Source organism: Nerophis lumbriciformis, linkage group LG23, assembly GCF_033978685.3.
Source record: "Nerophis lumbriciformis linkage group LG23, RoL_Nlum_v2.1, whole genome shotgun sequence".
Taxonomy (NCBI): Eukaryota; Metazoa; Chordata; class Actinopteri; order Syngnathiformes; family Syngnathidae; genus Nerophis; species Nerophis lumbriciformis.
Window position 1 is genome coordinate 38739161 of NC_084570.2, and position 15223 is coordinate 38754383.

At 38.9% G+C, this 15223-nt stretch overlaps 1 protein-coding gene across 6 annotated transcripts in view; it reads left to right on the plus strand.

The window, feature by feature from the left end:
- Positions 1-15223, plus strand: part of ptpn11b (protein tyrosine phosphatase non-receptor type 11b) — a 143850-nt gene that overhangs the window by 86032 nt on the left and 42595 nt on the right. For all 6 annotated transcript variants that reach the window (XR_009817819.2, XM_061985586.2, XM_061985583.2 and 3 more), the window contains 5 exons: positions 4939-5176; positions 5403-5519; positions 7414-7527; positions 11457-11553; positions 11643-11740. Coding sequence is in view for 5 of the 6 variants with exons in the window: in XM_061985586.2 (XP_061841570.2) it covers positions 4939-5176; positions 5403-5519; positions 7414-7527; positions 11457-11553; positions 11643-11740 (664 nt within the window). In the remaining variant the exon portion in view is untranslated. The remainder of the gene's footprint in view (positions 1-4938; positions 5177-5402; positions 5520-7413; positions 7528-11456; positions 11554-11642; positions 11741-15223) is intronic.

Sequence of the window (15223 nt, forward strand, 5' to 3'; positions counted from 1 at the left end):
GACATCGTGTCATCCGGACCAAAGGGGAAGCGAACCATCCAGACTGTTATCGACGCAAAGTTCAAAAGCCAGCATCTGTGATAGTATGGGGGTGCATTAGTGCCCAAGGCATGGGTAACTTACACATCTGTGAAGGCACCATTAATGCTGAAAGTTACATACAGGTTTTGGAACAACATATGCTGCCATCTAAGCGCTGTCTTTTTCATGGACGCCCCTGCTTATTTCAGCAAGACAATGCCAAGCCACATTCAGCACATGTTACAACAGCGTGGCTTCGTAAAAAAAGAGTGCAGGTACTTTCCTGGCCCGCCTGCAGTCCAGACCTGTCTCCCATCGAAAATGTGTGGCGCATTATGAAGCGTAAAATACGACAGCGGAGACCCCAAACTGTTGAACGACTGAAGCTCTACATAAAACAAGAATGGGAAAGAATTCCACTTTCAAAGCTTCAACAATTAGTTTCCTCAGTTCCCAATCGTTTATTGAGTGTTGTTAAAAGAAAAGGTGATGTAACACAGTGGTGAACATTCCCTTTCCCAACTACTTTGGCACGTGTTGCAGCCATGAAATTCTAAGTTAATTATTATTTATTGATCTTGCTTTGTCTTGCACTGGACTTTTATTTTTGTTTTGTAAAACTGAAATACACACAATGACAATGTATAAGCTATATGATTCAATCAACACACTGAAATGTAATACACAATATGTAAACATCAGCTCCACACAAATACACAGCACCACCATCAAACAAACACTGCTGAGTGTTGAAACTATTTCTATGGTGGAAATACACGACGGCAGCCATTTTAAGTCCTCAAACATCCATTAAATTAGTGCACAAAAATCGTTTTTCAATAAACATCTTACTATCAAATTTAGCCACTTTCCACCTTCATATTGAGCCACATAAACAAGTTAAACAGTTTACTTACAGACTTATCTTTTCCAAGGCTTGTAAGAGCTAACACAACTTGTCTACCTCTTATTGTCTCATGAACTGAACTAACATCGTAAACCGGAAGTGCCCAAACTGATGACGCGCAGCATTTTCCCATCGCCACAAGGTGTCAGTAATAGTCCACAATCAAAGGTGTATAACAAAAAATGTTTTATTTTAGATATGTAATCCTCCATGTTAAAAGTCCAGGCGAGAGAAAAAATAAACAATCGCTAACTGTTGCTGCTTGTTGTCACTTATTCTGCAGCCGAGTAGTCGCAAAAATGATCCGGGATCACTAGCGCCCTCTACCACCATGAGGCGGGATTACTGCGAGCCTCAGCTAGTGCGTCTTCACAGCCGTTTTATGATTGCTTAGCACAAGAAATACGTTACACACATACAGTTGTTGACAAAATACACTGTACATTATATACCTCAGCTAACTAAACTATGGAAATGTATAATATAATTCATATAGCAATACGGTCTCACTGCACAGCAGGCCAGCAGTTAGCCGAGTCATTGCGCAATCCATGATGAGGCTCAACTGGCTGCTGATCACCGCAAGTCTCTTCTCAGTATTTGAACGGCAAATGTGAAAATTCAGCGATTTTGAATACAAATAATCTAAAACTGGTGAATTTAAATGGAAAATAACTTTATAGTATAATCACTGGATACATATAACAATTTAATAAAAATGTTTTCTTTTTCCATTTTTTTTCTTTCCATGATGGCACGTGAGGCCCCGCCTCACCTGCCTCCCCTGACTGCACGTCACTGATATATATATATATATATATATATATATATATATATATATATATATATATCAGTATATGTATATCATATGTATATATATGTATGTATATATGTACAGTATGTATATATATTCTTGCATATGTTTGATATGTATGTATGCGTATGTATATATACATATATGTATATACAGGTAAAAGCCAGTAAATTAGAATATTTTGAAAAACTTGATTTATTTCAGTAATTGCATTCAAAAGGTGTAACTTGTACATTATATTTATTCATTGCACACAGACTGATGCATTCAAATGTTTATTTCATTTAATTTTGATGATTTGAAGTGGCAACAAATGAAAATCCAAAATTCCGTGTGTCACAAAATTAGAATATTGTGTAAGGCTAATACAAAAAAGGGATTTTTAGAAATGTTGGCCAACTGAAAAGTATGAAAATGAAAAATATGAGCATGTACAATACTCAATACTTGGTTGGAGCTCCTTTTGCCTCAATTACTGCGTTAATGCGGCGTGGCATGGAGTCGATGAGTTTCTGGCACTGCTCAGGTGTTATGAGAGCCCAGGTTGCTCTGATAGTGGCCTTCAACTCTTCTGTGTTTTTGGGTCTGGCATTCTGCATCTTCCTTTTCACAATACCCCACAGATTTTCTATGGGGCTAAGGTCAGGGGAGTTGGCGGGCCAATTTAGAACAGAAATACCATGGTCCGTAAACCAGGCACGGGTAGATTTTGCGCTGTGTGCAGGCGCCAAGTCCTGTTGGAACTTGAAATCTCCATCTCCATAGAGCAGGTCAGCAGCAGGAAGCATTAAGTGCTCTAAAACTTGCTGGTAGACGGCTGCGTTGACCCTGGATCTCAGGAAACAGAGTGGACCGACACCAGCTGGACTGCTGCTGAGTGGTCCAAAGTCATGTTTTCTGACGAAAGCAAATTTTGCATTTCCTTTGGAAATCGAGGTCCCAGAGTCTGGAGGAAGACAGGAGAGGCACAGGATCCACGTTGCCTGAAGTCTAGTGTAAAGTTTCCACCATCAGTGATGGTTTGGGGTGCCATGTCATCTGCTGGTGTCGGTCCACTCTGTTTCCTGAGATCCAGGGTCAACGCAGCCGTCTACCAGCAAGTTTTAGAGCACTTCATGCTTCCTGCTGCTGACCTGCTCTATGGAGATGGAGATTTCAAGTTCCAACAGGACTTGGCGCCTGCACACAGCGCAAATTCTACCCGTGCCTGGTTTACGGACCATGGTATTTCTGTTCTAAATTGGCCCGCCAACTCCCCTGACCTTAGCCCCATAGAAAATCTGTGGGGTATTGTGAAAAGGAAGATGCAGAATGCCAGACCCAAAAACGCAGAAGAGTTGAAGGCCACTATCAGAGCAACCTGGGCTCTCATAACACCTGAGCAGTGCCAGAAACTCATCGACTCCATGCCACGCCGCATTAACGCAGTAATTGAGGCAAAAGGAGCTCCAACCAAGTATTGAGTATTGTACATGCTCATATTTTTCATTTTCATACTTTTCAGTTGGCCAACATTTCTAAAAATCCCTTTTTTGTATTAGCCTTACACAATATTCTAATTTTGTGACACACGGAATTTTGGATTTTCATTTGTTGCCACTTCAAATCATCAAAATTAAATGAAATAAACATTTGAATGCATCAGTCTGTGTGCAATGAATAAATATAATGTACAAGTTACACCTTTTGAATGCAATTACTGAAATAAATCAAGTTTTTCAAAATATTCTAATTTACTGGCTTTTACCTGTATATTGATATATGTTTAATTATATATGTATGTATACATATATGTATAAATATATACACAACAAAAATATAAACGCAACACTTTTACTTTTGCCGCCATTGTTAATGAAATGAAGTCAAAGAAGTAAAACGCTGACTATACACACAAACAATATATTCCTCTCAAATATTGTTGACAAGTCTAAATCTGTGTTAGTGAGCATTTCTTCTTTGCCAAGATAATCCCTCCCACCTCACATCAAGGCACTGGTTAAACAGCAGCATTGTTGCACAGGTGCGCCTTAGGCTGCAACAATTAAAGGCCACTCTGAAATGTTGTATCACACAGCACAATGTGTTCTGCTACTGACCATGTGACAATGTGTACTGTTACTATACTACAGGTGGTACCACGGGCACCTGTTCTGGTACTGACCATGTGACAATGTGTACTGTTACCATACCACAGGTGGTACCACGGGCACCTGTTCTGGTACTGACCATGTGACAATGTGTTCTGTTACTACACTACATGTGGTACCACGTGCACTTGTGCTGGTACTGACCATGTGACATTTTGTACTACAGGTGGTACCACGGGCACCTGCTCTGGTACTGACCATGTGACAATGTGTACTACAGGTGGTACCACGGGCACCTGTTCTGGTATTGACCATGTGACAATGTGTACTACAGGTGGTACCACATGCACCTGTTCTGGTACTGACCACGTGACAATGTGTGCTACAGGTGGTACCACGTGCAGCTGTTCTGGTACTGACCATGTGACAATGTGTACTACAGGTGGTACCACGTGCAGCTGTTCTGGTACTGACCATGTGACAATGTGTACTACAGGTGGTAACACGTGCACCTGTTCTGTGACAATGTGTACTACAGGTGGTACCACGTGCACCTGTTCTGGTACTGACCATGTGACAATGTGTACTACACGTGGTACCACGTGGAGCTGTTCTGGTACTGACCATGTGACAATTTGTGCTACAGGTGGTACCACGGGCACCTGCTCTGTTAGTGACCACGTGACAACGTGTTACAGGTGGTACCACGTGCAGCTGTTCTGGTACTGACCATGTGACAATGTGTACTACAGGTGGCACCACGTGCACCTGTTCTGTGACAATGTGTACTACAGGTGGTACCACGTGCACCTGTTCTGGTACTGACCATGTGACAATGTGTACTACAGGTGGTACCACGTGGAGCTGTTCTGGTACTGACCATGTGACAATGTGTACTACAGGTGGCACCACGTGCACCTGTTCTGTGACAATGTGTACTACAGGTGGTACCACGTGCACCTGTTCTGGTACTGACCATGTGACAATGTGTACTACAGGTGGTACCACGTGGAGCTGTTCTGGTACTGACCATGTGACAATTTGTGCTACAGGTGGTACCACGGGCACCTGCTCTGGTAGTGACCACGTGACAATGTGTGCTACAGGTGGTACCACGGGCACCTGTCCGGCCGAGACGCCGACAAACTGCTGACGGAGAAAGGAAAGGTGGGCAGCTTCCTGGTGAGGGAGAGCCAGAGCAAACCGGGCGACTTTGTCCTCTCCGTGGTGACCCAGGAGGACAAACAGGACTACGTGGAGCGCAGGACCAAGGTCAACCACGAGGACCAGCAAGACTACGTGGAGCGCAGGACCAAGGTCACCCACGTGATGATCCGCTGCCAGGTACCCGCGCTGACTCCTGGCTTTTTAGCACTTTTCATGTCGACTGGTGAGGCTTCATTCTTTTTGGCACTTTTCATGTCGGCTGGTGAGGCTTCATTCTTTTTAGCACTTTTCATGTCGACTGGTGAGGCTGCATTCTTTTTAGCACTTTTCATGTCGGCTGGTGAGGCTTCATTCTTTTTAGCACTTTTCATGTCAGCTGGTGAGGCTTCAAGTCTTCCTGCAGGAGGGCAAATACGACGTGGGCGGCGGTGAAAGGTTCGACACCCTGGCGGAGCTGGTGGAGCACTACAGGAGGAACCCCATGGTGGAGAAGAGCGGCATTGTGGTGCACCTCAAACAGGTTTGGAAGATTCCTCTTTCAAAATAAAAGCAGTTTTAATATCTGTCATTTTCAAAACCAACACAATATTTATATTTTTTTCAACCATTAGGTCTCAGTCATAAAAATGTAAAAAATACAGTAGGCCATATATTATTGTTTTTATTATTTTATTACTTTAATTTCTAGATCAACTTCAGGTGTATCTGTGGATATAAATTAAAAATATATATCGTTATCCTTTTTGTCAAAGAAAAAGCAAAAACACAAAATATGCAATATTTTCCCCATATAATTTTTTCAAAGTGTAATATTTGATGTGAAGTAATTGGAGTCTTAAATAGGTCGATAATTAATAGCATTGATTTTAAAGTTAAAATTGTTTTAAATACCACCAAAATTCTTGGGGACCCAAAAGGGTCCCACTCATAAAAGTTTGTAATATTTCATACATTTTTTAATTATTTTTACTTCATACACTTCGTCCCTAGATTAACTTCAAATCAATCCGTCAATTTTAGTTTATATTTATTTTTTAAGTTTTGTTTTTTGTCATTTTTGTCAAAGAAAACTTTTTTTTTAAATGGAAAACACACAATATATGCAATATTTTCCCCATAAAATGTTTTCAAAGTAGAATATTTGATGTGAAGTAATTTGAGTCTTAAATAGGTCGATAATTCATAACATTGATTTTAGAATTAAAAAAAAAAAATTCTTGGGGACCCAAAAGTGTCCCACTCATAAAAGTTTTAAAATGATTCATACATTTTTTAATTGTTTTTACTTTATACACTTCGTCCCTGGATCAATTTCAAATCTATGCGTCAAATTTTATTTATATATTTTTTTTGTTTGTTTTTGTCATTTTTGTAGAAGAAAACTTTTTTTTAAATATGGAAAACACACAAAATATGCAATATTTTCCCGATAAATTTTTTTCAAAGTGGAATATTTGATGTGAGATAATTGGAGTCTTAAGTAGGTCTATAATTCATAACATGGCAAGTACATGGACAAAGATAAGACCTTCTGGAAGGAAGTTCTGTGGTCATTGAAACAAAAATGGAGCTGTTTGGTCACAATACCCAGCAATATGTTTGGAGGAGAAAAGGTGAACCCTTTAACCCCAGGAACACCATTCCTACTGTCAAGCATGGTGGTGGTAGTATTATGCTCTGGGCTTGTTTTGCTGCCAATGGAACTTGTGCATTACAGAGAGTAAATGGGACAATGAAAAAGGAGGATTACCTCCAAATTCTTCAGGACAAACTAAAATCATCAGCCCGGAGGTTGGGTCTTGGGCGCAGTTGGGTGTTCCAACAGGACAATGACCCCAAACACACGTCAAAAGTGGTAAAGGAATGGCTAAATCAGGCTACAATGAAGGTTTTAGAATGGCCTTCCCAAAGTCCTGACTTAAACGTGTGGACAATGCTGTAGAAACAAGTCCATGTCAGAAAAGCAACACATTTAGCTGAAGTGCACCAATTTTGTCAAGAGGAGTGGTCACAAATTCAAGCAGAAGCTTGTGGATGGCTACCAAAAGCGCAAGTGTATGTCAACTTTTGACCACGACTGTATATATATATATATATATATATATATATATATATATATATATATATATATATATATATATATATATATATATATATGTGTGTGTGTGTGTGTGTGTGTGTGTGTGTGTGTGTGTATGTATACATATATAAATGCATGTATACATATATTTGTATGTATTTATGTATACATATATTTGTACATATATAAACATATGTATACATATATTTGTATGTATATAAACATGTGTATATCATATATTTGTATGTATAAATGAATATAAATATATATATCTTTCTAATGAAAACAAAGCATTTGAGTATTTTAGAGTTGAATGCTGTGTTTGTGCAAGCAGCCTTTTAACGCCACCAGGATCAACGCAGCCAACATTGACAATCGAGTGCGAGAACTCAACAAAGTCGCCGACAACTCAGAGAAACCCAAGCAAGGATTTTGGGAAGAGTTTGAGGTACGTTGCCTTCAAACTCAAAGCCTTTAACATGTTGTAGAAAGTCTTTAGCATGTTATAGAAAGTCTTTAACGTGTTGTAGAAAGTTTTTAAGTGTTGTAAAAAGTCTTTAACGTGTTGTAAAAAGTCTTTAACGTGTTGTAGAAAGTTGTTAACGTGTTGGAGAAAGTCTTTAACGTGTTGTAGAAAGTCTTTAACGTGTTGTAGAAAGTCTTTAACGTGTTGTAGAAAGTATTTAACGTGTTTTGGAAAGTATTTAACGTGTTGTAGAAAGTCTTTAACGTTCTGTAGAAAGTCTTTAATGTGTTGTAGAAAGTCTTTAACTTGTTGTAAAAAGTCTTTAATGTGTTGTAGAAAATCTTTAATGTGTTGTAGAAAGTCTTTAACGTGGTGTAGAAAGTCTTTAACGTGTTGTAGAAAGTCTTTAACGTGGTGTAGAAAGTCTTTAATGTGTTGTAGAAAGTCTTTAACGTGGTGTAGAAAGTCTTTAACGTGTTGTAGAAAGTCTTTAACGTGGTATAGAAAGCCTTTAACGTGTTGTAGAAAGTCTTTAACGTGGTGTAGAAAGTCTTTAACGTGGTGTAGAAAGTCTTTAACGTGTTGTAGAAAGCCTTGAACATGTTGCAGAAAGTCTTAACGTTCTGTAAAAAGTATTTAACGTGTTGTAGAAAGTTTTTAACGTGTTGTAGAAAGTCTTTAACGTGTTGCAGAACGTTTTTAACGTGTTGTAAAAAGTCTTTAATGTGTTGTAAAAAGTCTTTAACTTGTTGTAGAAATTCTTTGTGTTGCAGAGTCTTTAACGTGTTGCAGAAAGTCTTTAACTTTCTGTAAAAATTCTTCAACGTGTTGTAGAAAGTCTTTAACGTTCTGTAAAAAGTCTGTAATGTGTTATAGAAAGTCTTTTCCGTGTTGTAGAAAGTCTTTAACGTGTTGTAGGAAGCCTTTAACGTGTTGTAAAAATTCTTTATCTTGTTGTAAAAAGTCTTTAATATGTTGTAGAAAGTCTTTAACGTGTTACAGAAAGTCTTTAACGAGTTGTAGAAAGTCTTTAACGAGTTGTAGAAAGTCTTAAACGTGTTGTAGAAAGTTTTTATCGTTCTGTAAAAAGTCTGTAACATGTAGAAAGTCTTTAACATGTTGTAGGAAGCCTTTAACGTGTTGTAGAAAATCTTTAATATGTTGTAAAAAGATTTGAACGTGGTGTAGAAAGTCTTTAACGTGTTGTAGAAAGTCTTTAACGTGGTGTAGAAAGTCTTTAACGTGGTGTAGAAAGTCTTTAACGTGGTGTAGAACGTCTTTAACGTGTTGTAGAAAGTCTTTAACGTGGTGTAGAAAGTCTTTAACGTGGTGTAGAAAGTCTTTAACGTGGTGTAGAAAGTCTTTAACGTGTTGTAGAAAGTCTTTAACGTGGTGTAGAACGTCTTTAACGTGTTGTAGAAAGTCTTTAACGTGGTGTAGAAAGTCTTTAACGTGTTGTAGAAAGTCTTTAACGTGTTGTAGAAAGTTTTTAACGTGTTGTAAAAAGTCTTTAACGAGTTGTAGAAAGTCTTTAACGAGTTGTAGAAAGTCTTTAATGTGTTGTAGAAAGTCTTTAACGTGTTGCAGAAAGTTTTTAACGTGTTGTAAAAAGTATTTAACGTGTTGTAGAAATTCTTTGTGTTGCAGAGTCTTTAATGTGTTGCAGAAAGTCTTTAACTTTCTGTAAAAGTCTTTAACGTGTTGTAGAAAGTCTTTATCGTTCTGTAAAAAGTCTGTAATGTGTTATAGAACGTCTTTAACGTGTTGTAGAAAGTCTTTAACATGTTGTAGGAAGCCTTTAACGTTTTGTAGAAAATCTTTCATATGTTGTAAAAAGTTTTGAACGTGTTGCAGAAAGTCTTTAACGAGTTATAGAAAGTCTTTAACGTGTTGTAGAAAGTCTTTATCGTTCTGTAAAAAGTCTGTAATGTGTTATAGAACGTCTTTAACGTGTTGCAGAAAGTCTTTAACGTGTTGTAGGAAGCCTTTAACGTGTTGTAGGAAGCCTTTAACGTGTTGTAGATAATCTTTAATATGTTGTAAAAGATTTTGAACGTGTTGCAGAAAGTCTTTAACGTGTTACAGAAAGTCTTTAACGAGTTGTAGAAAGTCTTAAACGTGTTGTAGAAAGTTTTTATCGTTCTGTAAAAAGTCTGTAACATGTTGTAGAAAATCTTTAATATGTTGTAAAAAGTTTTGAACGTGGTGTAGAAAGTCTTTAACGTGTTGTAGAAAGTCTTTAACGTGGTGTAGAAAGTCTTTAACGTGGTGTAGAAAGTCTTTAACGTGGTGTAGAACGTCTTTAACGTGTTGTAGAAAGTCTTTAACGTGGTGTAGAAAGTCTTTAACGTGTTGTAGAAAGTCTTTAACGTGGTGTAGAAAGTCTTTAACGTGTTGTAGAAAGTCTTTAACGTGGTGTAGAAAGTTTTTAACGTGTTGTAAAAAGTCTTTAACGTGTTGTAAAAAGTCTTTAACGAGTTGTAGAAAGTCTTTAACGAGTTGTAGAAAGTCTTAAACGTGTTGTAGAAAGTCTTAAACGTGTTATAGAAAGTCTTTAATGTGTTGTAGAAAGTATTTAACGTGTTGCAGAAAGTTTTTAACGTGTTGTAAAAAGTCTTTAACGTGTTGTAGAAATTCTTTGTGTTGCAGAGTCTTTAATGTGTTGCAGAAAGTCTTTAACTTTCTGTAAAAGTCTTTAACGTGTTGTAGAAAGTCTTTATCGTTCTGTAAAAAGTCTGTAATGTGTTATAGAACGTCTTTAACGTGTTGTAGAAAGTCTTTAACATGTTGTAGGAAGCCTTTAATATGTTTTAGAAAATCTTTAATATGTTGTAAAAAGTTTTGAACGTGTTGCAGAAAGTCTTTAACGAGTTATAGAAAGTCTTTAACGTGTTGTAGAAAGTCTTTAACGTGTTGTACAAAGTCTTTATCGTTCTGTAACAAGTCTGTAATGTGTTATAGAACGTCTTTAACGTGTTGCAGAAAGTCTTTAACGTGTTGTAGGAAGCCTTTAACGTGTTGTAGATAATCTTTAATATATTGTAAAAGATTTTGAACGTGTTGCAGAAAGTCTTTAACGTGTTACAGAAAGTCTTTAACGAGTTGTAGAAAGTCTTTAACGAGTTGTAGAAAGTCTTTAACGTGTTGCAGAAAGTCTTTAACGTGTTGCAGAAAGTCTTTAATGAGTTGTAGAAAGTCTTTAACGTGTTGTAGAAAGTCTTTATCGTTCTGTAACAAGTCTGTAATGTGTTATAGAACGTCTTTAACGTGTTGCAGAAAGTCTTTAACGTGTTGTAGGAAGCCTTTAACGTGTTGTAGATAATCTTTAATATATTGTAAAAGATTTTGAACGTGTTGCAGAAAGTCTTTAACGTGTTACAGAAAGTCTTTAAGGAGTTGTAGAAAGTCTTTAACGAGTTGTAGAAAGTCTTTAACGTGTTGCAGAAAGTCTTTAACGTGTTGCAGAAAGTCTTTAATGAGTTGTAGAAAGTCTTTAACGTGTTGTAGAAAGTCTTGAGTGTGTTGTAGAAAGTCTTGAGCGTGTTGTAGAAAGTCTTGAGCGTGTTTCAGAAAGTCTTGAGCGTGTTGTAGAAAGTCTTGAGCGTGTTGTAGAAAGTCTTGAGCGTTTGGTAGAAAGTCTTGAGCGTGTTGTAGAAAGTCTTGAGCGTTTGGTAGAAAGTCTTGAGCGTGTTGTAGAAAGTCTTGAGCGTGTTTCAGAAAGTCTTGAGCGTTTGGTAGAAAGTCTTGAGCGTGTTGTAGAAAGTCTTGAGCGTGTTTCAGAAAGTCTTGAGCGTGTTGTAGAAAGTCTTGAGCGTGTTGTAGAAAGTCTTGAGCGTGTTGTAGAAAGTCTTGAGCGTGTGTAGTGAAATGTTTAGTTGAGAAGCCAGCGAGACAAAATGTCTTCTCTGCAGGTTCTCCAGCAGCAGGAGTGCAAACTGCTGTATCCTCGCAAGGAAGGCATGAAGGTGGAGAACAAGAGCAAGAACCGCTACAAGAACATCCTGCCTTGTGAGTCTCACCCACGCTTCCTGTGGAAAGAAGGCAGACGTGTGGCTTTGACTTCTAGCACGCTTTCTTCATCACTTTTGCTTTTGCAGTCGACACCACACGGGTGCAGATCAGAGACGCCGACCCGGAAGTGGCCGGTTCTGACTACATCAACGCCAACTACATTCTTGGGAGTGGCAAGCGAGAGGCAAGTGGAAACTATTTCTCTTTTCAGACACGAGACGTTATGTAATAACCAGAAAGTAGAGTGAAATTACCAGAAATTAGAGTGAAATTACCAGAAATTAGAGTGAAATTACCAGAAATTAGAGTGAAATTACCACAAATTGTAGTGAAATTACCACATATTAGAGTGAAATTACCACAAATTAGAGTGAAATTACCACAAATTGTAGTGAAATTACAACAAATTGTAGTGAAATTACAACAAATTGTAGTGAAATTACAACAAATTAAAGTGAAATTACCACAAATTAAAGTGAAATTACCACAAATTAGAGTGAAATTACCACAAATTAGAGTGAAATTACCACATATTAGAGTGAAATTACCATAAATTGGAGTGAAAGTACCATAAATTGGAGTGAAAGTACCACGTGAAATTACCACAAATTAAAGTTAAATTACCACAAATTGGAGTGAAATGACCATAAATTGGAGTGAAATTACCACAAATTGGAGTGGAGTTACCACAAATTAGAGTGGAATTACCACACATTGGAGTGAAATTACCACACGTTGGAGTGAAATTACCCCAAATTAGAGTGAAATTACCCCAAATTGGAGTGAAATTACCACAATTTGTAGTAAAATTACCACAAATTAAAGTGAGATTACCACACATCAGAGTGAAATTACCACAAATTGTAGTGAAATTACCACAAATTGTAGTGAAATTACCACAAATTGTAATGAAAATACCACAAATTAAAGTGAGATTACCATAAATTAAAGTGAGATTACCACAAATTAAAGTGATATTACCAAACATTGGAGTGACATTACCACAAATTACAGTGAAATTACCACAATTTGTAGTGAAATTACCGCAAATTGTAGTGAAATTACCACAAATTAAAGTGAGATTACCACACATTGGAGTGAAATTACAACAAATTGTAGTGAAATTACCACAAATTGTAGTGAAAATACCACAATTTAAAGTGAGATTACCACAAATTAAAGTGATATTACCACACATTGGAGTGAGATTACCACAAAGAAGGAAGGGTGTGACGGCGTGGCGAAGTTGGTAGAGTGGCCGTGCCAGCAATCGGAGGGTTGCTGGTTACTGGGGTTCAATCCCCACCTTCTACCATCCTAGTCACGTCCGTTGTGTCCTTGGGCAAGACACTTCACCCCTTGCTCCTGATGGCTGCTGGTTAGCGCCTTGCATGGCAGCTCCCGCCATCAGTGTGTGAATGTGTGTGTGAATGGGTGAATGTGGAAATACTGTCAAAGCGCTTTGAGTACCTTGAAGGTAGAAAAGCGCTATACAAGTATAACCCATTTATCATTTATTTATAACAAACTCAACCTGTAAATTACCCCTCTCTTCTGCTGCTGCTTTGTTATTTTTGGCGGACGGCACCATGCGCAAACTTGAATGGACTCAGCAGCACCACCTGTGGGTGTGGAGTGGGAGTTATGTCGTAATATCGCTAAAATTCGTTCTATTTTATCCACTAGCGACGCTGAGATCATTATCCATGCGTTCGTTACGTCTCGTCTCGACTACTGTAACGTATTATTTTCGGGTCTCCCTATGTCTAGCATTAAAAAATTACAGTTGGTACAAAATGCGGCTGCTAGACTTTTGACAAGAACAAGAAAGTTTGATCATATTACGCCTATACTGGCTCACCTGCACTGGCTTCCTGTGCACTTAAGAAGTGACTTTAAGGTTTTACTACTTACGTATAAAATACTACACGGTCTAGCTCCGTCCTATCTCGTCGATTGCATTGTACCATATGTCCCGGCAAGAAATCTGCGTTCAAAGAACTCCGGCTTATTAGTGATTCCCAGAGCCCAAAAAAAGTCTGCGGGCTATAGAGCGTTTTCTATTCGGGCTCCAGTACTATGGAATGCCCTCCCGGTAACAATTAGAGATGCTACCTCAGTAGAAGCATTTAAGTCCCATCTTAAAACTCATTTGTATACTCTAGCCTTTAAATAGCCCCCCTGTTAGACCAGTTGATCTGCCGTTTCTTTTCTTTTCTCCTCTGCTCCCCTTTTCCTTGAGGGGGGGGGGCACAGGTCCGGTGGCCATGGATGAAGTGCTGGCTGTCCAGAGTCGGGACCCGGGGTGGACCGCTCGCCTGTGCATCGGCTGGGAACATCTCTGCGCTGCTGACCCGTCTCCGCTCGGGATGGTGTCCTGCTGGCCCCACTATGGACTGGACTCTTACTATTATGTTGGATCCACTATGGACTGGACTCTCACAATATTATGTCAGACCCACTCGACATCCATTGCTTTCGGTCTCCCCTAGAGGGGGGGGGTTACCCACATATGCGGTCCTCTCCAAGGTTTCTCATAGTCATTCACATCGACGTCCCACTGGGGTGAGTTTTTCCTTGCCCGTATGTGGGCTTTGTACCGAGGATGTCGTTGTGGCTTGTGCAGCCCTTTGAGACACTTGTGATTTAGGGCTATATAAATAAAGATTGATTGATTGATTGATTGAGTTAGAGTGGGTGTGTGGATTGTGCTTGGTGGAATATTACTGCCAAAAAAAAAAAGTTTTATACCGTATTTTTCGGACTATAAGAGGACGTTTTTTTCATAGTTTGGCCGTGGGTGCGACGTATACTCCGGAGCGACTTATGTGTGAAATTATTAACACATTACCGTGAAATATCAAATAATATTATTTATCTCATTCGCGTGAGCGACGAAGCAAATGGCAGCAATCGTCACACACACGTCAGAAATCGTCACTCACACGCCAACCAATAAGAATTCGGCGGTCATTAGGGTGACCAGGTGTCCGGATTTAGGCCGGACAGTCCGGATTTTTAATGCCCTGTCCGGCGTCCGGCGCAGCTTCAAGCCGGACACGTATTTGTCCTCCTTTTTGAGGCACTAGGCTTGAAGAGCGGATTTTTTTCATCTTTGCTGGGCTGCAGCGCAATAGCCAATCAAAGACCGTAAAAAATGCCCCCAACACAGTAACGTATCAAATGATTGGCTAAGAGCTGTGTCGGATACAAATCTGCTTATCATTGGTTAAAAAAGTAAACAAGGGTCCATGTGCTGTTGCGGCATTGACAGAAAGTTAGCATCATGCCAAAACGCAAGACCTCGTTTAATTCTGAATGGATAAAAGAGAACGAATTTATAACGAAAAGCAGTCGAGACTCATTCCATGGCTTCTGCACACTTTGTCGATGTGATGTCGACGTAAGTAGTCAGGGAATGCTGCAATTGAACGGCATGCGGGTGCGCGGATAAACATAAAAGTAATAAACGTGCGGCAAGTACCGTATTTTCCGCACTATAAGGCGCACCTAAAAACCACAAATTTTCTCAAAAGCTAACAGTGCGCCTTATAACCCGGTGCGCTTTATTACGATTCATTTTCATAAAGTTTCGATCTCGCAACTTCGGTAAACAGCCGCCATCTTTTTTCCCGGTAGAACAGGAAGCGCTTCTTCTTCTACGCAA